Source organism: Dryobates pubescens, chromosome 10 (assembly GCF_014839835.1).
Source record: "Dryobates pubescens isolate bDryPub1 chromosome 10, bDryPub1.pri, whole genome shotgun sequence".
NCBI lineage: Eukaryota > Metazoa > Chordata > Aves > Piciformes > Picidae > Dryobates > Dryobates pubescens.
Window position 1 is genome coordinate 34,224,024 of NC_071621.1, and position 21,170 is coordinate 34,245,193.

Sequence of the window (21,170 nt, forward strand, 5' to 3'; positions counted from 1 at the left end):
GTCAGTTATATTTTAAATTGCATTTGTAATTTTTTCTTCAAATGCAAATTGAGGGAAAGATGATTTTGAATTATAATAAGAGAAGGAAGGAAATTCATTTAAGACTTTTGGTATAGGTAGGTCACTATATGGAAAAATAAAATATTGCTATATGAGGACATTTCACCATTCAAATTTGCACTTAATAATCCAAATTAATACAAATTGTATGTATTTGGTTTAAAGGTAAACATAAATTTTATCTATTTGATTTCATTTCCAGGTGAACTCAAATACAGTAATACAGGACATAAAATCTGACTTTAACAAGCATGAGTTACTGTCTGCACATCAGGACTCATCAATATCAGTACCTGGCATACTAAACAGCTCCACTGGCTTTGCAGACAACGTGCAGAGAAGGATTCCATTCAGGAAATGTTGTAGTAGTAGAATTCACACCTGATAATTTAGGACTGTTCCAAACATTTTCCCTCATTTGTGATGAAGTGTAAGGTTTTGGAACACTTCTTGCTTTAAACAAAGCATTACAGTCTTCAAGCACTGTGTTCAGATCTGAGGTTCCTAGCATAAGAAAGACACTCTCAGGTGACTCAGGAGGAGGGGAACAGAGATGATCAGGAGGCTGGAGCACCCTCCTTAAGAGGACAGGCTGAGAATGTTGAAGTTATTTAGCTTGGAGAAGAGAGGGCTCCAGGGAAAACTTGTATCAGCCTATTAGTACTTAAACAGGGACTGAAGGAAATATGGAAAGGGAGAGTGTAGACAGAGGATGAAGAACAATAGTTTCAGACTAAAAGATGGTCGATTTAGATTAGATATTAGGAATAAATGCTTTATTGTGAGGGTAGTGAGATGCTGGAACTGATGGCCCAGAGAAGTTGTGGAGGTACCCTTCCTGGAAGTGTTCAGGCAAGGATGGATGAGGCTTTGAACAATCTGGTCTGTTGGAAGGTGCTCCTGCTAAAACATTGATCCAAATTCTGGACTCTATTCTGACTCATGTCAGCAAGTGATAAACCCAGGTCAACCAATTTACTTCTAATAGTCATTCCTTACAAGGCAGCACAGAAATGTTGAATTTTGGATCACTGTTTTGAGTACTCATAGTTAGAAAAAGCAAGATTGTCAATGAAGCAGAGTTGGTGTTCTTTCCTGCAAGTTACACAGACTCTTGAAACTCCTTTGCTCTGGGGCAAGGTTCACATGTAGGCATACATCTCTACTAGTTCTGTGCTCAGCACCTGGGTGTGGATGTCACAAAGAAACACAACACTCATCAAAACTGGGTCAGACTTACAAAATTATGTTCCAAGCAGAGCCTACATATTAATGATGGCTACTTCTAGCTGCAAAGTTTTTGTTACCTAGCACCAGGTTAAATTTGTCCCAGCTCTTTCTTCCTCCTATGCACAAAGCCTTCAGATTTCATCAGGCTACTACTCTATGAGACCTACTGTACTGAGCTTCAGAGATAATCAGAAATCATCTGAAGAGCACTAAAGCTAGAAGAATCCTTACATTTGCTGCTTTGCTGTACTTTACATATACATTGGGCAAGCAAATAAAACATTTTAAATACAGTGGTTCTCTGATGCTTGTCTGGAAGTGTAGCACGGTAAGGGTGATGTCTTTATGTCTTCAGGAGCACTATATTTGCTGTACAAGTTAACATCACGGCACAAATATTTTGTTAACACTACCACAGAAAGCTGTTTCATACAGCCAGGTCTGTAACCCCAAACTGGAATGTTATAGCAACCTGAATTCTTCCTTTTCATATTTCAATACCTGTCATGGATTTATGAGAGGTCTGTCTCCTCTCCCCTGAACAGCACTACTAAGAGTGATTTCAGATCTAATGGTAAAATGGTTTCACTGACTGTGTGTTGGTGCATAGCCTAAAACTATCACAATCCCTAATGAGATTTAGAGGTAATACAAATCCCATTGTGTAAATTACTATGATGCTGTGGGGTACAGCACAGACTGCAATCTGAACTGTATGGTCACTGTTACAAAGTGTCACCTGAAAAAGAAGAAATTCAGTTGGAAAAGAAAATTGAAAATCATAATTTTATGTTATGAACAATTCTATGATTCTATGAACTGTGCAAATGTGAACTGTAGGTATACTGTGCAGGGACTGAGATCACCTGTCTTTGCCTGAAATGTGTCCACATAAGGTGCCTGATCTCCGTTACAATCAATGAAGATGCAGTCAGTGAGTACTGTTGGTCAGTTTCCCAGACCAGTAGGAATGCCTGTTTCAAGGTAAAACTAACAATCCTCTAGAACTTCATGAATGACAGGCAGAATTTAGAGAACAGATTGTGTGCAAACTCCTACACTGGAGATATCCCACATTTAGGCAATCCATATCCTCCTCTAGCTATCCAAAGTGAGATGTCTGAAATAGCAATCAAAGCTCCTTCTAAAGTCAGTGAAGGGAAACCAGCACCTCTACATGGCAATGCATCTCATCCCTGGATCTGTGTTTATCATCACAGATGGAAGCAAACACATCAAACACTGAAATTTAGCTCAGACACCAACAGTGGTTTTTGTTCAAGATTAGATGAAGCTATGTGAGGCAAGTATCTCAGCTACCATTACAGTCAAAAGGGCTTATTTTGGTCTACCATCATTTGAGATGACCTAGGATGTTGTGTCTAGTGTCCAGTTGCCACTGCAGATGATCACAGGTCATATGCTGTAATTTCCAGCCTGTTGTAAATCCATGAGCTGTGCTAAAGGGGGTCAGATGACATTGGATGTATATATCTAGGTATATAAATTGAGCACAATGAAAATTCAATCCTCTCTAAAGGAAGAATATTACATAAAGTAAGTGTGTGAGGAAAAAAACAACCAACCAACAGTTTGCATTGTATTATTTACCATAAAATTACCCACAAAAGATGAACATAGTAAATACACTCTATTCCCAAACTGAGTAAGCATGAAAAAACTGTGTGGTAAGGTTCCAAGGTCAATAATTGCTTTTACACAAATGTTCTTCTCTCTAATTTACAAGTTTGATACAAAGATACTACTACTGACACCAATACATGCACAGAAATGTGATTTTTGGCTTATTTGTGGAAACCAGACTCTCTCTTCAGGTACAGGAGGCAGGGAAATGCCACCCTGCAGCCTTGATGAGCTCTTAGAATCATAGAATCAATAAGGTTGGAAAAGACCTCAGAGATCATCAAGTCCAACCTGTCACCCAACACCTCATGACTAAACCATGGCTTCAAGTGCCACATCCAATCCCCTCTTGAACACCTCCAGGGACGGAAACTCCACCACCTCCCTGGGCAGCACATTCCAATGGCCAATTACTCTTTCTGTGAAGAACTTTCTCCTCACCTTGTGCCTATAGACAAGTACTTTCACTGCATCTTCTAAGAAATGAATCCAAATCTTGTCTAAAGAATGCAAAACTCCCATGGAAGTAAAAAAAATAATGCCTGATTCGTATATCTGGAAGCAGAATTCAGCTCTCAAAGCTAAACCAGCTTTCACTCACCTGCTGCTTTCATTCTGAAATGCATTTTCAGTTGATATCCTGTATAAAGCATGAATTGAAAGCAATGTGCTTCATCAATAAGACAGTATCCCAGTCACAAAGTGCTATCTAAATAAAACCAAACCCCAAAAACCCAAAACCAAGCAGGAATGACCTGAACATTACATCCACATTCTGGGGTTTCTCCGGGACAAACCCTTGCATTGTCCATTACACATTTACACGGTATCAGTTTTCATTTGGTCATTGTTGTTTAAAGCAGGAGAAGGCTTGCTCTTCTGGCCATCAGTTCCTCCTTTGGATGTGTCCTGGAAGAAAAGCCTTGGCATCCACAGTGACATTAAAATTCGTTTGTATTCGTTCCGAAAGTTTTGGTTAAGAAGTCCATATATTATTGCATTAAGGCAGCTGTTGAAGTAGGCCATGAAGTAGCTTACAATGAACAACCACTCAGGAACTTTTGGTGCCATTTCCATAGGATCAATGGCTACGGCCAGTCCAATGAAGTTCAGAGGTGCCCAGCAAAAGGCAAAAATCACAAACACCACAAACATGGTGAGAAAGTTTCTGAAGTCACTTGGCTTCAGTCTTGGCTTTGTTTCTGATTTGACTCGCCTTCTAACTTGAAGCACTAAACCCCAAATCCGAAGGTAGCAGAAGCTCACGATGGTGATGGGAACGATGAAGTGAATCACCACGACAGCTATGGTGTAGTAGGAGCTGGCAGTCTGAATGAACGTGCAGGAATAGATGCGTGGGTCATACTTTAACGAGCCAAGAAAAAAATTTGGCACAATTGCCACCACTGTTAATACCCAGACTAAGGAGACATACAGCATTGTGTTCCAGCTGCTGTACACTTTGTCATAGGCAAAGCTGTGACAGATGTAGCAATACCGGTTTATTGCAATGGCGGTAATGTTGAAAATAGAGCCAATGACGCTTAGTCCCATCACAAAGCCGCTCACTTTACAGTGTATTTCACCCAAGGTCCATCCGTTGTGGAAAATAGCTAAGAGCACCAGTGGGTACGGATACAAGGCCACCACCAGATCAGCAAAAGCTAGGCTCACCACAAATGCATTACCTGGGGAAAAAGGAAAATACATAGAGATGAGTCTTAAAGCAAGCGTAGTTGTGAAGAAGAAAGAAGAAAGAAGGAGGAGGAGGAGAAGGAGAAGGAGAAGGAGAAGGAGAAGGAGAAGGAGAAGGAGAAGGAGAAGGAGAAGGAGAAGGAGAAGGAGAAGGAGAAGGAGAAGGAGAAGGAGAAGGAGAAGGAGAAGGAGAAGGAGAAGGAGAAGGAGAAGGAGAAGGAGAAGGAGAAGGAGAAGGAGAAGGAGAAGGAGAAGGAGAAGGAGGAGGAGGAGAAGAAGAAGAAGGAGAAGGAGAAGGAGAAGGAGAAGGAGAAGGAGAAGGAGAAGGAGAAGGAGAAGAAGAAAAGTGGATATATTATTTTGGATATCTGCAGTGCTAAATTATTGATAATGTCAGCAAGCAGCAGGTTAATAATAATAATAATAATAATAATAATAATAATAATAATAATAATAATAATAATAATAATAATAACAGGTTGGAAGAGACCTTCAAGATCATGGCGTCCAACCCATCAACCAATCCAACCCACCTAAACAACTGACCCACGGCACCAAGCACCCCATCAAGTCTCCTCCTGAACACCTCCAATGATGGTGACTCCACCACCTCCCCAGGCAGCCCATTCCAATGGGCAATCACTCTCTCTGTATAGAACTTCTTCCTAACATCCAAGCTAAACCTCCCCATATATATAAGACCCATAGGTCTGTAGGGGAAATAATTTTACAGTTCAGCTTAGAACACCATGGAAATATCTGCAGGAACATGATATTTCAAACCTGTTGGTGACTGAATTATACCTCCTTTCTGGTTTGCTTTTTAATAAACATAACCATCAGCAAGACACATAAGCACCTGTGGAGTTTTTGCAGTGTAGCTAACTCCACAACTGGACTGAATGAGGTGAAAAAGAAAGAGAGTCTAAATTGTGCCAGTTAGGCAAGTTATTATGATGTTCTAACCCAGCACTGTAATACAGGTTTGAGAGGTATCAAGGGGAATGTTATACAAAGACTAGGTCTACAGGGTTTAGAAGGAGGTGTTGTTTTATGTGCATTCTAAATTGCTACACAATTGTCTGTTTTATAGATATTTTCTGCATGAATGGCTTACCCATACTGCAGCTGGATTGACTAAGGAAGACTGAACTGCCTTCACCATCCTCTGCAGAAAGGCATACTTAAACTCATTGGGTAAAAAAATACATGGATGCAAGAGAAGGCATTCAGATTTATGAAAGGAGCCTGTAGCTCCTTTTCTGATGATGACATTTAAACATGTTTTGGTGATATTGTCTCCCTTTAAAAGGTGTCCTTTTCCTCAGTTTGAAATGTCTCACTATCTGAGGATGCTTTAATAAATTAGTGAGGTAGCAAAGTATATTCCTGAAAAGTGAAATGTGAAATAATTCCCTAGGAACTTCAGAGGAGACACAAATTAGAGGCACTAACTGTAGATTCTTGGCATTTAGGTAGCACAAAACACATTTTTGGTTTGCACACTTGTTATTTTTTTCTTAAAATCCTTCACAGCATGAATCAATAAGGTTGGAAAAGACCTCAAAGATCATCAAGCCCAACCTATCACCCAACACCTCAGGACTAACTAAACCGTGGCTTCAAGTGCCACATCCAATCCCCTCTTGAACACCTCCAGGGATGGTGACTCCACCACCTCCCTGGGCAGCACATTCCAATGGCCAATTACTCTTTCTGGGAAGAACTTTCTCCTTATCTCGAGCCTAAACTTCCCCTTGCTCAGCTTGAGACTGTGTCCTCTTGTTCTGGTGCTGCTTGCCTGGGAGAAGAGACCAATCCCAACCTCCCTTAAGGTAGTTGTAGAGAACAAGAAGGTCGCCCCTGAGCCTCCTCTTCTCCAGGCTAAGCAACCCCACCTCCCTCAGCCTCTCCTCACAGGGCTTGTACTCCAGACCTCTCCCCAGCCTCACTGCCCTTCTCTAGACATATTCAAGTGTCTCAATATCCTTCTTAAATTGAGGGGCCCAGAACTGGACACAGTACTCAGGGTGTGGCCTAGCCAGACATGATAAAAGAGTAGGAGCATCTTTATCAGAATGTATTTGCATCATGGCAACAAGAATTTCTCTTATGATTTTTACATTGCTAAACCTGACATTAGAAGGTAGAGAAGTCAGAAGAAAGAAAGAAAGGTTTAAGAAAAACCTTTTTCTGGTTTAGAATGCCTTTTGGAGAAAGATAGAGGTTTAGTCCAGGATGTATACAAAGATTAATCTGAGCTCTAAGGTCTCCCAGCATCAGCTTATATCTAAAATGTAATGGTCAGTCACAATCCCATGAGAATTCAGCTACTTTGATCATGGTTGGAAATTTACTGTAAAGCACATTTGGCAAGAGAATTTCAAAATTCTGTGTGTAATTTAGGACTCCTTGAAAGTGTCCACCTGCAATGAATAAGGACAGCTAGCAGTGAACTTGCCAAAACCGTAACACACCAATTTACAACACAGAAGAAAAACGGTGCATATCTAAAAAGGCCTCAAATAATGTATCACTTTTATGGCTGTTTACAGGGTCAGCTCTTCACAGTGTGCACTGCAAAGTAAGGTTCAATGTTCTTCCTTTCTATGTGGCTGGCTGTGAAATGAAGTATTAGTATTTTATTACTGCAATGAATAATGGACAATAGCAGAGAGAAACTTTCTGAAGTCATAAAATGTATCATAGAATCACAGAATCAACAAGGTTGGAAAAGATCTCAGAGATCATCAAGTCGAACCTATCACCCAACACCTCAGACTAACTAAGCCATGGTTTCAAGTGCCACAATCAATCCCTTTTTGAACAACTCCAGGGATGGTGACTCCACCACCTCCCTGGGCAGCACATTGCAATGGCCAATCACTCTTTCTGGGAAGAACTTTCTCCTCACCTCCAGCCTAAACTTCCCCTGGTGCAGCTTGAGACTGTGTCCTCTTGTTCTGGTGCTGGTTGCCTGGGAGAAGAGACCAACCCCCACCTGGCTACAACCTCCCTTCAGGTAGTTGTAAAGATTAAGGTCCTGGAGGTCTTTTAAGTGCTTGGAGAACGTAAAATGTTCCTTGATTGACCTAAGGCAGCATTTGGCGTGGCTATAATTACATTCCTAAGATAACCAGAAAAGGTAACTTTTTGCTATCTGTAACAAAATAGAAACAACAAATTGATCATGTTATTACCATTATTTCCATAATTTACTTCATGCACTTTGTTCCTAGATTTCAGTTTCAGCAATCAGAAAATGATGTTCATTTATATGAAACATATTGGGCACTGGCATGAAAAGATCCTCTAATTACAAGGAGCAGCTATTAAAAGACACATATATAACCAGGGGCTCAGAAAGAGACACATCTGTGCTGTTTCAAACATTGAGTCAAGTGCATAAAGAAGAGAAAGGAGGGTCTCATATTGACTTTGGGTATAACAGAAGCAGAGTTGATATTTCATGAAGCTTTATTGCATATTGATTTTGTTTCCTTAATTAACAGGAAAAAGGGAACTTTCATACCCTCTTGTAATGTTGGTGTGACTTGGTATTGTAGAACTTTTCACCACAGACCACACTTTTTGATAGTGTCAAAAGGGCTAAGCATCTGCCTTCTGAAAAGACAATTAACTTCTAATGTCTCTACCAAAGAAGAGAAGAAACTGCAATCATCAACCTCTATAAAAAAAAAAAGGTTTTCTTCATTCTTTGGTCTCAAACTTGCTAAAATTATTAATTATATATCCTGTTTGGTTTTTTAATTTAATCTCTTTTTTTTTTTATTGGATGGCCAGGGGAAGTTTAGGCTCGAGGTGAGGAGAAAGTTCTTCACTGAGAGAGTTGTTAGCTGTTGGAATGTGCTGCCCAGGGAGGTGGTGGAGTCACCATCCCTGGAGGTGTTCAGGAGGGGATTGGATGTGGCACTTGGTGCCATGGTTTAGTCATGAAGTCTGTGGTGACAGGTTGGACTTGATGATCTTTGAGGTCTCTTCCAACCTTGGTGATTCTGTGATTCTGTGTTTTGGTTGTTACACATTTGTTTTACAAGTGTTTTACACATTGCATGCAGACAGCTTTGTTTCCCACTGGCTACAGTCATGTTTGTCATTGCATACTCCTCTTCTACATCCATTACTCTTCTTTTATTTGGCACAAAAAGGCCAAGCTTCAAGACAGGAAAATTGTTTCCATGAAGCCTGTTGTGCAGACCATTGCATTTTTCCCTGCCTTCTCCTCTCCTGTCATGTTTGGGATATACTGTGTAGCAACAAATTTAAGGAGTAGGGACAATTAAGGCAGAAAGTCATAGCATCATAGAATCAACAAGGTTGGAAAAGACCTCTGAGATCATCAAGTCCAACCTGTCACCCAACACCTCAGGACTAACTCAACCATGGCTTCAGGTGCCACGTTCAATCCCCTCTTGAACACCTCCAGGGACAATGACTCCACCACCTCCCTGGGCAGCACATTCCAATGGCCAATGGTAGTTGTAGAGAGCAATAAAGTCTCCCCTGAGCCTCCTCTTCTCCGGGCTAAACAACCCCAGCTCCCTCAGCCTCTCCTCACAGGGCTGTGCTCCAGACCTCTCCCCATCCTCATTGTCCTTCTCTGGACACGTTCAAGAGTCTCAATATCTTTCCTAAACTGAGGTGCCCAGAACTGGACACAGGACTCAAGGTGTGGCCTAACCAGTGCTGAGTACACAGGCAGAATGACTTCCTGCTCCTGCTGGCCACACTATTCTTGATGCAGGCTTTTGATGGAATGGAAAGGGGCAAGCAATGTATTTTCACTAGAACTGCAATATCTTAAAGACTAACACACAAGAAATACAACCTAGACATGAATCAAGAGAAGTCTTTGATCTGGGGGACATCTGGGGCATTTCTGTTTCAAAAGCATGTTCAGTGACACTGTTTAAAGCTTTTGGTGACTATAATTATCCCATGATGTGTATAAAGAGAATTCTTTACCATCACTGTGAGTAGAATCATAGAATCATTCCGGTTGGAAAAGACATTTGAGATCATAGAGTTCAACTGCCAGGGTGGCACTGCCAAGTATGCCACTGAACAATGTCACTAAGCACCCTATCTATATGTCTTTTAAGCACCTTTAGGGATGGTGACTCAACCACTTCAAAGGGCAGCCTTGATTGACTTCCACTGCTTGACAACCCTTTTGGTGAAGAAATTTTCCTAATGACCATGCTAAACCTCCCCTGGTACAACTTTAGGCCATTTCCTCTTGTCTTATTGCTTGTTCAACCTCCTTTCTGGTTTTAATTCCTCTACCACCACTCTTTGGGTTCAGACAAACAGCTAATTTTTAATTCAGCAAAGTGTATGCCTGACCAAGACACAAGCAGCCAATTTTTCCAGGAGAATACTGTGGGAAATGGGGTCAAAGGCTTTACTAAAACCTAGGCAGACAACATCCACAGTCTTTCCCTCATGCAGCAAGCAAATCACCTTGTCACAGAGGATCAGGTTAGTCAAGCAGGACCTGCCTTTCATAAACCCATGCTGACTGGCCCCGATCACCTCCTTGTCCTGTATGTGCTGTATAATGTCACTCAGCATGATCTCATTTATAAGCTTCCTAAGCACCAAGGTCAGACTGACAGGGCTGAAGTTCCCTAGAGTTTCCAGCCAGCCCTTTCTGAAGATGGGCATCACATTTGCTGATCTTCAGTCAACTGAAACCTCCCTGGTTAGGCAGGGCTAGCTGGTGAATGATGGAAAGTGGCTTGGTGAGCACTTCCACCAGCTCCTTCAGATGGATGGATCCTACCTGGCCTCATGGACTTGCATGTTTTCAGCTGGTGTGGCAGGTCACTAACCACTTCCCCATGGGGACTTCATTCTGCTCCTGACATCCAGCTCAAGAGGCTCGGTGCTCAGAGAACAACTGGTCTTACTATTAAAAACTGAGGTAAAGAAGCTTTTTCCTTATCCTTGGTCATTATGCTTTCCACCATGTTCAATAAAGGATGGAGATTCTCCTTAGCTCTCCTATTTATAACAGCATTTGTTATTGTCTTTTACAGCAGTAGGCAGATTAATTTGTGGCTGGGCTTAGGCCTTTATCATTTTCTTCCCTCATAACATCATGACATCCTTGTAGTCTTCCTGATTTACCATGTCCCTTTTACCAAAGGTCATAAACTCTTTTTCTTCCTGAGTTCCAGTCAAATCTCTCTGTTCAACCAAGATGATCTTCCTTGCTGGCTTGTCTTTCAGCACACGAGGACAGTCTGTTCCTGCACCTTGAAGATTTCCTTACTGAAGAATGTCCAGCCTTCCTGTATTCCTTCACTCTTCAGGACTGTATTAGATGCTGAAGAAAAGGAGAGTATTTACCGTGAATCATTGAGCTACCTTTTATTGTGCAGCTACCTTAAGGCTTTAGAAGAGCTTCCTGCTCAGAAGAAATCCAGGTCTAGAAACCCTGGAAGTTAGATGCCTGTGTTTTCACAGAAACAAACAAACAAAGAGATTCTGAAATACAGAACAATAGGGTTTAAGTCTTAGTCATCCACTCACTGGATGACAATACTGTGCTGTTACGTAGAAGGTGAAAAGAGGAACTTCTGTCTTTAAGATGAAACAGTAAAAACACCCCACTGCAGAATAGAATAGAATAGAATAGAATAGAATAGAATAGAATAGAATAGAATAGAATAGAATTAACCAAGTTGGAATTAACCAACTTTGAGATCATCAAGTCCAACCTATCATCCAACACCATCTAATCAACTAAACCATGGCACTAAGTGCCTCATCCAGTCTCTTTTTAAACACTTCCAGGGATGGTGACTCCACCACCTCCTTGGGCAGCACATTCCACTGGAAAATAACTCTTTCTGTGAAGAACTTATTCCTAACATCCAGCCTAAACCTCCCCTGGTGCAGCTTGAGACTGTGTCCTCTTGTTCTGTTACAGGTTGCTTGGGAGAAGAAGCCAACCCCCACCTGGCTACAACCTCCCTTCAGGTAGTTGTAGACAGCAAGAAGGTCTCCTCTGAGCCTCCTCTTCTCCAGGCTAAGCAACCCCAGCTCCCTCAGCCTCTCCTCACAGGGCTGTGCTCCAAAGCCCTCCGCAGCTTTGTTGCCCTCCTCTGGACACCTTCCAGCAACTCAACATCTTTCCTAAACTGAGGAGCCCAGAACTGGACACAGGACCCAAGGTGTGGCCTAACCAGCGCTGAGTCCAGGGGCAGAATGACTTCCCTGCTCCTGCTGGCCACACTGTTCCTAATGCATGCCAGGATGCCATTGGCCTTCTTGGCCACCTGGGCACACTGCTGGCTCGTGTTCAGCCTACTATCAACTAATGGAGAATGCTTTGTACACTCATTTTTCACGTTGTGCTGCAATGAAAAGAATGCAGGATCAAGAGGAACAGAAGCACTGCATGTAAAAAGGAGTTTGTGACTGTGGCTTAGTGACTTGCAAACAGACACAGTTCATGGGCCTGCATCTGCAACTGCGACTCAGTGCTGGAAGCTGCATCTGCGGGAGATGAATTTCAGGCTTATAAGCTGTAGCTGTCAACATAGCCTTGCTGAAAAGAAGCACCTAAGTTGCACTGTTGATTAGTGATGCGTGATTTTGGCATGTTTGGCAGCTAGGTATGAATATAACCTAGAGCCTAAGTTATTTGTCCACACTCAGGCTTGTTCTCCCTGTGGCTAAACACAGGAGCAGTGGCACTCGCTGTGAGTTTGCCGCCATGAGCTTCGTAATAGCCTGCAGGTGTAAAAAATATTTCTAGTCCTGTGCTGTTAAAAACTTATTAAAGGCTTGAGATTTGTAACCCTTAGCTGTGCAATCTTGCTTGCCTGTGGCTTCCTCTGGCGCACGCTGGGGCAGTGGTGACTCTCTATTGCCACCTAGTGCACCAGCCACAACAGAGAATACTCGGCAGGGTAGAAGCAAAAGCAAACGATTGGCTCTTCCAGAGCAAAGCCTGAGAGTTAATCACATAGTATGTTCATGGAGTCATCAGTACTTTCCTGAGCTTCTGATACTTTCTTAAATTGCAGGTATTTTCCTGGTACTGGGTGTTTCAGAGAAAAAGGGGGAAGAAGAAGAGGCAAACCAGGCTCTTCTGGAGAATTCACTTAGTGGTTAGGACACTTCCATGGCAGAAGACCCTTTCTTTGAAAAAGGACTTGAGCCTATGTCTCCCATAGTCCCAAGAGAGTGCCCTACTCACCAGCCCTGCTGTTCTCCTGGGGTTAGCCTGCTTGTCTCTTTCTAGGTTACGTTCAAGAATTTCACCCTAGAATCAGAACACACAGGTTATCACTTCCATTGTAGAGGACTCTTCATCAGTGTGTTTCAAAGCAAATCAGACCACACCAAACCAAACCGAACTGAACCGAACTGAACCAAACCAAACCAAACCAAACCAAGCCAAAAAACCCCAACCAACAAACCAAACCAAAAAACCCACCAACCAACAAAACAAACAAAAAACCCCAGAAAAAAACCCACAAACCTCCCCACCAAACCCCAAACTAAACCAGAAAACCAAACCAACTGACCGACCAACCAACCAAAAAAACCCCAACCAACCACACAAACAAAAATCCCCAATAACACCCAGGGGGAAAAACTGAGATAGACAGGTGCAGGGGCTCTCCTAAGACACAGATTAGGAATAACACTCTAGGTTCATGAGCCTTACTCTTCTGCATTAGATAATACCAACTCTATTAGGCACACTCTGCCTGTCCAGCTCACTACTCAAAAAATGACACCACGGTGACATGCTGGCACTGAGGAATGCATCCAATAGAAGAGCTGGAGCTATTAGTGAAGCTAGTCAAATTAGAAGCAAACAGAAGGGGGTGGTTGTGGAGATTCATAATAAACCTGTGGAATCTTAACAGATCTTGCCTGCATTCAAAGGCAGGCTGGAAAAATACTTGAATGAGGCATCACTTGAAGGTACTAAACAGACATAACATACTACATTAAGGAAATCTTCTGAGCTGGAAGGAATCACAAGCAGAGAGAATAAAGAAGTATTTATTATATAGATTTGCTCTGTTCTCTTTTTCTTCCTGAGTTACTGCTTACATCTACAGTTAAGGACAGAGTATGAGGCCAGCTATGCCCTTGGTCTGTACCAATATAACTGCTCTTATAATGAAAACAGCAGGGTAAAATTGTTCTGTAAGGAATGGAAAAGTGTATTCTAACAGTGTATTCTACCAGCTCAGTGACACCATTCAGATGCACAGATTTTTCTAGGGCTTCCCTGTTGTGGGGGTTTGAGCAATGCGATGAGACATTCCCATTCAGGTTCTTGTATCACAGTATCACAGTATCACCAAGGTTGGAAGAGACCTCGAGGATCATTGAGTCCAACCTGTCTCCACAGACCTCATGACTAAACCATGGCACCAAGTGCCACGTCCAATCTCCTCTTGAACACCTCCAGGGATGGTGACTCCACCACCTCCTTGGGCAGCCCCCAACCAGCCTAGTTTTGTGGCAAAATGTTTGACATGGCAATAAACTTGTCGTAATAAACTTCTTGTATATGTCTAGCCACCTGCAACTCAGCTGCATTTTGCAACAGGCTTGGGGGTGAAGATCCTTTATACAAATGCCCTCACACTAATGTCAGAGTCTTGCCTTCAGTATTGTCTAGGAAGCCAAAAGGCCACACCGTTGCTCAGAAAGTCTCTCTATTTAAGGTACTATTGCTTTTCATGCAGGGAATGAATCCAAGACCTGTGTTCTGCGTGCTTACCACTGTGGGTACCACAATAGAATACAGAATACAAAATTAACCAGGTTGGAAAAGACCTTTGAGATCACTGAGTCCAACCTGTCACCCAATACCATCTAATCAACTAAACCATGGCACCAAGTGCCTCATCCAGTCTCCTTTTAAACACTTCCAGAGGTGGTGACTCCACCACCTCCCTGGGCAGCACATTCCAATGGCCAATCACTCTTTCTGTGAAGAATTTCTTCCTACCATCCAGCCTAAACCTCCCCTGGTGCAGCTTGAGACTGTGTCCTCTTGTCCTGGTGCTGGTCGCCTGGGAGAAAAGACCAACACCCACTTGGATGCAACCTCCCTTCAGGTAGTTGTAGAGAGCAATAAGGTCTCCCCTGAGCCTCCTCTTCTCCAGGCTAAGCAACCCCAGCTCCCTCAGCCTCTCCTCACAGGGCTTGTTCTCCAAACCCAGTGGGCACCAGTGAAGGACCAGCTTCAAAGCCTCCAGTTACTGAGCACAATAACTGAATAACTATAAAAACAGACTGGGTGGGGTTTTTTTTCCACTTATTGATGAAAGAAGATGTTTCCTGTATCTGTCAGTACATATCAGCTTAATTTTCTTCACTTGAAGTAATCACAGCTGTTGATTGCTTCAACTAAGGAAGAATAGGAAAGCCACATGAACAAGTGCAAGTACGAAAAGTCATTTACTGCTGACAAAGGGGCTAATAGGAAAAGCTGTAAAAACACAACAGGTGCAATCTAGTCAGGTCCTATAAATAGCCAAGGAACCTATTATTGCTAATAACTAAATTTTTTCAGTCTCTCAACACTATATTGCATTTCATAGAAAGAAGTGAAATATGTAGTGTTTTGTAAGATCTTGTCCTGCAAAGCAAAACAAAACCAGCTACCAAAAAAACACCCCAACACCTCAAAACAGCAAAACAACCAACCAAACAAAAAACAACCAACCAACCAAACAAAAACCCCAACCAAACAAATGAAAATGAAATCCCCATCCTAAACCTTGCTTCAGAACAGCTGTAAAAGCCTAGAGCGTGGAAGTAAACAAAGTAAGGACATTTCACTGCTAAAAGCTCTGGATGAAACTTTGCTGTGTGCTGGCAGACACTAATTTGCATTGTGTGATCTAGCTGGTAGCCAGTCACTAGTGGTGTGCCCCAAGGATCAGTACTGGGCCCCATGCTCTTTAACATCTTTATTGATGATCTGGATGAAGGCATTGAATCCATCATCAGTAAATTTGCTGATGACATGAAGCTGGGGGCAGGAGTTGATCTGCTGGAAGGTAGAGAGGCTCTGCAGAGGGACCTCGACAGGCTGGACAGATGGGCAGAGGCCAAGGGCATGAGATTTAACACATCCAAGTGCTGGGTTCTGCACATTGGCCACAGCAACCCCATGCAGTGCTACAGGCTGGGGTCAGAGTGGCTGGAAAGCGGCCAGGTAGAGAGGGACCTGGGGGTACTGGTCGATGGTAGGCTGAACAGGTCAGTTTAGGAAGGATGTTGACTTGCTGGAACAAGTTCAGAGAAGGGCAACAAAGTTGGTGAGGGGTTTGGAACACAAGCCCTATGAGGAGAGGCTGAGGGAGCTGGGATTGCTTTGCCTGGAGAGGAGGAGACTCAGGGGTGACCTTATTGCTCTCTACGACTACCTGAAGGGAGGTTGTAGCCAGGTAGGGGTTGGTCTCTTCTCCCAGGCAACCAGTACCAGAACAAGAGGACACAGTCTCAAGCTGCACCAGGGGAGGTTTAGGCTGGATGTTTGGAAGAAGTTCTATACAGAGAGAGTGATTGCCCATTGGAATGGACTGCCTGGGGAGGTGGTGGAGTCACCATCATTGGAGGTGTTCAGGAGACTTGATGGGGTGCTTGGTGCCAGTTGATTAGGTGGGTTGGATTGGTTGATAGGTTGGACGCGATGATCTTGAAGGTCTCTTCCAACCTGGTCTATTCTATTCTATTCTATTCTATTCTATTCTATTCTATTCCATTCCATTCCATTCCATTCCATTCCATTCCATTCCATTCCATTCCATTCTTCACTATTACCTTCTATTACCTTCTTCTTTGATACTGCCTTAATTTGTGTCAATGGAAATTATGCCAGAATTGTTTTCTCTCTTACAACAACAAAACAGTGTCCAGGTCCTCAAAATAACTTCTCTCCCACCTTCTTTTAGAAAGGAGGACAGGAAATTGAAAAATGAAAATAATTTTGTGCAAACAAAAAAGATGTTTTGTTTTGGTAAAAAGGTTGGGGATTTTTGTTTAATATTCACTGGAATGTGCTGCCCAGGGAGGTGGTGGAGTTCTGTCCCTGGAGGTGTTCAAAACAGGATTGGATGTGGCACTTGAAGCCATGGTTTAGTTAGTCATAAGGTGTTGGGTGACAGGTTGGACTTACTGATCTCTGAGGTCTTTTCCAACCTTATTGATTCTATGATAAGGTGCCTTTGCCCTGCAGACTCATTTAAACAGAACAGGGCATTTTGAGCAGTACGAAGGTTGAGATCTCCCCTTACGGAAATGAAGACATGCAAGTGGTCATTTCCACAGTGATTTACTTAACTGCTCTGTAGGCCTCCAGATGAAGGACTCGCAGCATCTGACAGCTATACCACCCCAAGTAAATATGTGCAAAGTATGTACATGCAAACCAACTGAGCTGCAGAAAGAAGTCAAACCTAAACCCATAGTTGCTGCCATGTACTTTTAGGAGTACAACTTCCAGACACAGAGGGGAATCATAAAATAGTCTTGAAATTCTATAAAATAGGATCTGCTACACTGCAGTAAATATGGTATGTGGGAACATCTAATAAGGGTTGACAAGTTGCCAGTGCTTTTAACATTCTCTGGAGTCCCTTCATTATGATCTTCTTTGCCCTTTCCTTTTTCCCCTGTTTTACCAAGGAAGAAAATAGATGATACTTGATGAAAATGGCCACTATAGCCTTTCAGTGAGGAAAAGCCTTACCCTTTTTGTTCTGAGATTTTGGAAGGCCTCAGCACTGTACATACAGAGGGAGATGAATGTCTTCAGAAGTTGTTGTCAGTCTGTGCCATCTGCTTCTTTTGGAAACGAGGTCTTAAAGCAAAGTACACTGATGTGATTCATCTTATAACGATACTCAGAGGTTTGTAAACAGCATGTAAACAGATGAGTAAATAAAATGCTTTTACAGAAAGTGATTATGTATTCTCTTCTAAAGTATTAGCTGGTTTGTGTTTCAACTCAATACAGGCAAAGCATGTAATGATCATTTTCTGAATTAAGGTCTTTTCTGAGAGCCAGTAAAAGCCTTGTAAAATGGCTGGAAAAAACTCTGTTCTACTAGGGCACATGAGTCCTTATATAGGTGAGATAATGACCTGAAGGGTAACAGACATAGACACATACCCAGCATAACCACAGGATCATTTGTGTTAGAATTCTCTGGTGATCACCTAGTCCAACCCTCCCGTTCCAAGAGGTAACAACTACAGCAGGTTATTAGGTCTAATGAATAGAATAGAATAGAATAGAATAGAATAGAATAGAATAGAATAGAATAGAATAGAATAGAATAGAATAGAATAGAATAGAATAGAATAGACCAGGTTGGAAGAGACCTTCAAGATCATCGTGTCCAACCCATCAACCAATCCAACCCACCTAAACAACTAACCCATGGCACCAAGTACCCCAGTGTCCAGCCAGGTTTGACTATCTCCAGCCATGGAGACTCAACAGCAAGGAATGGGTATATAGGATATTTACTGTTTGCACTAGAAAGCTGACCACATGGCAGCCAGTCAGACAAAATGTTGTCCTTTATACAGTGCTAGCCTATGAAGAGTTTTGTAGGAATAACAGAAGAGGATTATCTTGTTTTGAGATTATCTAACTAAAGGCATAATTACAGGGTTTAAAATCAGTTATTTTTTTGCTCAACCTTGAAGAAACACGTATCTGGCACTGAAACTAGACCAGATTGAGGAGTCAACATTTCACACCTGGGACTGTAATCATAAGTAAAGCTCTTTAAATTGTTCTGCTTAGCAGTAGATACGATTTGCTAAGCAGATCACTATGGTTAAACCATCTTTTCACAAGATTTTCTTCAGCATCTGATTAAAATTTTACACATTTTGCTTCTAAAAACTGCAAAAGAAACTACAGCAAAGGAAAATTGTGCTTAACATGAAAACTGATTCCAAAAATAAGCCTTTATCTATGGGCTCTAACCCCACCCGTGAATCTAATAACCAGTATTTTTGCAGGCACTTTAGAGGTCTCACAGGTAGGCTTTGCATCCTTGAGCAGGACCACTCTATATTTCCACAGCACACAAGTCACTTTCTGTCACTATATTTTACCCCAGTAAAATACCTGGAATATGTGAGCATTCTACCTCACTTTGCATGGGGGACATAGAATCATAGAACCAATAAGGGTGGAAAAGGCCTCAGAGATCATCAAGTCCAACCTGTCACCCAATACCTCATGACTAACTAAACTATGGTTTCAAGTGCCACATCCAATCTCTTTTTGAACACCTCCAGGGACAGCAACTCCACCACCTCCCTGGGCAGCACATTCCAATGGCCAATCACTCTTTCTGGGAAGAACTTTCTCCTCACCTTGAGCCTAAACCTTCCCTGGCACAGCTTGAGACTGTGTCCTCTTGTTCTAGTGTTGGTTGCCTGGGAGAAGAAACCAACCCCCACCTGGCTACAACCTCTCTTCAGGTAGTTGTAGAGAGCACTAAGGTCTCCCCTGAGCCTCCTCTTCTCCAGGCTAAGCAACCCCAGCTCCCTCAGCATCTCCTCACAGGGCTGTGCTCCAGACCTCTCCCCAGCCTCATTGCCCTTCTCTGGACACATTCAAGTGTCTCAATGTCCTTCTTACATTGAGAGGCCCAGAACTGGACACAGTGTTTGAATTTTACATTTTCTTTCTGTCATGATCTCTAATGTAATAAGACAATGGCATATAAAGATACCAGTCCCCTATTAATCAAATATTGTTGCATCATCTCAGCATTAGGCTTTTCTGTTTCACAGAAAGGTCTTCAAATATAGCATTTTCTGTCAGGTGCTGGCGCTGATGCATGAGAAAGCATGAGAAAGTGTGCTACTTTGGTTTGTCTTTTGGAAAACTATTTTTAAGTTTCAGTTAAGGCTAGACACAGTGATGCAGAAGATTCATGGGAGTTTACCTCCCCATTTCTTTCAGTGCCACTGCACACAGAAAACACAGAGTCCTGCCAACACAAACAATTCTCTTCCAATTATTTATCCAAAAGTTATCCCCTGCTTAACAGATGTAATGCTACCAAAGGCAAACATATTTCAAGCTTCAATTTCTTTTCCTGTTCAGTCTTTTCCAAACTGGAGCACTAAAAGCCTGGATAACTGGTGGCAGTAAGTAATAAAAGCTCACATCAAAGGCAAAGGAAATTTACCATCTTTAAACACGTGCCCTCTAAAAGGCAAGCTTTTCAGAAACCATGGATCTCAGAAGTCAGGATGAGTCAAAGCCTACCCATGCATTGTTAAGCCAGTGCTGTTTAATAGAGTTCTGCCATTTATGTCAACTAAAAATCTTTCACCAGTAGCTATGTCAAAATGCAAGTATTTTACAGCAAGTTATGGTGTCATGCTGGAAATTCTTTTAAGTTGGAAGGGATCTCTTGAGATCATCTAGTTCAACTCCTCCTGCTCAAGCTGGGTCAGTGAAAGCAGGCTGCACAGGACTGTGTCCAATTGGGTTTTCACGATCTCCAGACGAGACTTCAGAACCTCTTGGCCACAACCTCTTCCTCCAGTTTTTAATCAGCCACACAGTGAAAAAAGGTTTCCTGTATGCAGATGGAATTTCACAGGTTTTTATTTGTCCTCTACTTCATGTCTTCTCAGTGGGCACTACTGAGAAGAGTCTGGCTGCCTCTTCTTCACTACCTCCCTCCAAGTATTTATATGTACATTAATGCAATCCCCTGAGCTTCTCCAATCTGAACTGCCACAGCTGATCTGGGAGATGCTCCAAGCCCCTAATCATTTTAGTGACCCTGTAATGCACTTCACTCCAGTATGTCCAAACCTTTCTTGCACTGAGGAGCCCACAACAGGGCATCAAATTCCAGGTGTGGCTTTATCAGTGCTGAGGGGAAGGATCACCTTCCTTGGCCTGCTGGCAGCACTGATGCAATCCAGGAGGCTGTTATCCTGCTTTGCTACAGGGATGCTTTAAAAATCATCCTCGTGATCAGTTTGTTGTCCATCAGAAACCCCAGCTCCTTTTCAGTCAAGCTGCTTTCCAGATGGATGGTTCCCAGCACATATTGGTGCCTGGGGTTATTCCTCCCCAGGTACAGGACCTTGCACTTCCCTTTGTGGAACTTTATGAGGTTCCTGTCAGACCATTTCTCTGGTCTGTCCCTGCCTGTCTCAATGGCAGTATGACCTCCTGGAGTATCAGCCACTCCTCTCAGTTTTGTATCACCTGTGAACTTGCTGAGGGTAGACTCTGCCACATTATTCAGGTCATGAGCGGTGAAGATAAACAGTATTGCTCCCAGTATTGACCTGTGAGGTACATCACCAGTGGCTTGCCCACCTGCTGGCCTTTGTGTCACTAATCACAACTCCTCCATACCCAGTCATTGTTGGGTTTCAAACTACCTTACTGCCCACTTATCTAACCCCTGCTTTGTCAGTCTATGGAGATGTTATGGGAGACAGTGCCAAAACCTTTACTAAGATTGAAGTAA

General features: G+C 42.5%; 1 protein-coding gene across 1 annotated transcript in view; it reads right to left on the minus strand.

Moving 5' to 3' along the window:
* Positions 1-3,679: 3,679 nt before the first annotated feature.
* The window catches only part of MTNR1B (melatonin receptor 1B), a 31,880-nt gene continuing 14,389 nt past the window's right edge, over positions 3,680-21,170 (minus strand). The window contains exon 2 of the mRNA XM_009906136.2: positions 3,680-4,622. Within this exon, the coding sequence (XP_009904438.2) occupies positions 3,754-4,622 (869 nt within the window). The 3' untranslated portion in view covers positions 3,680-3,753. The remainder of the gene's footprint in view (positions 4,623-21,170) is intronic.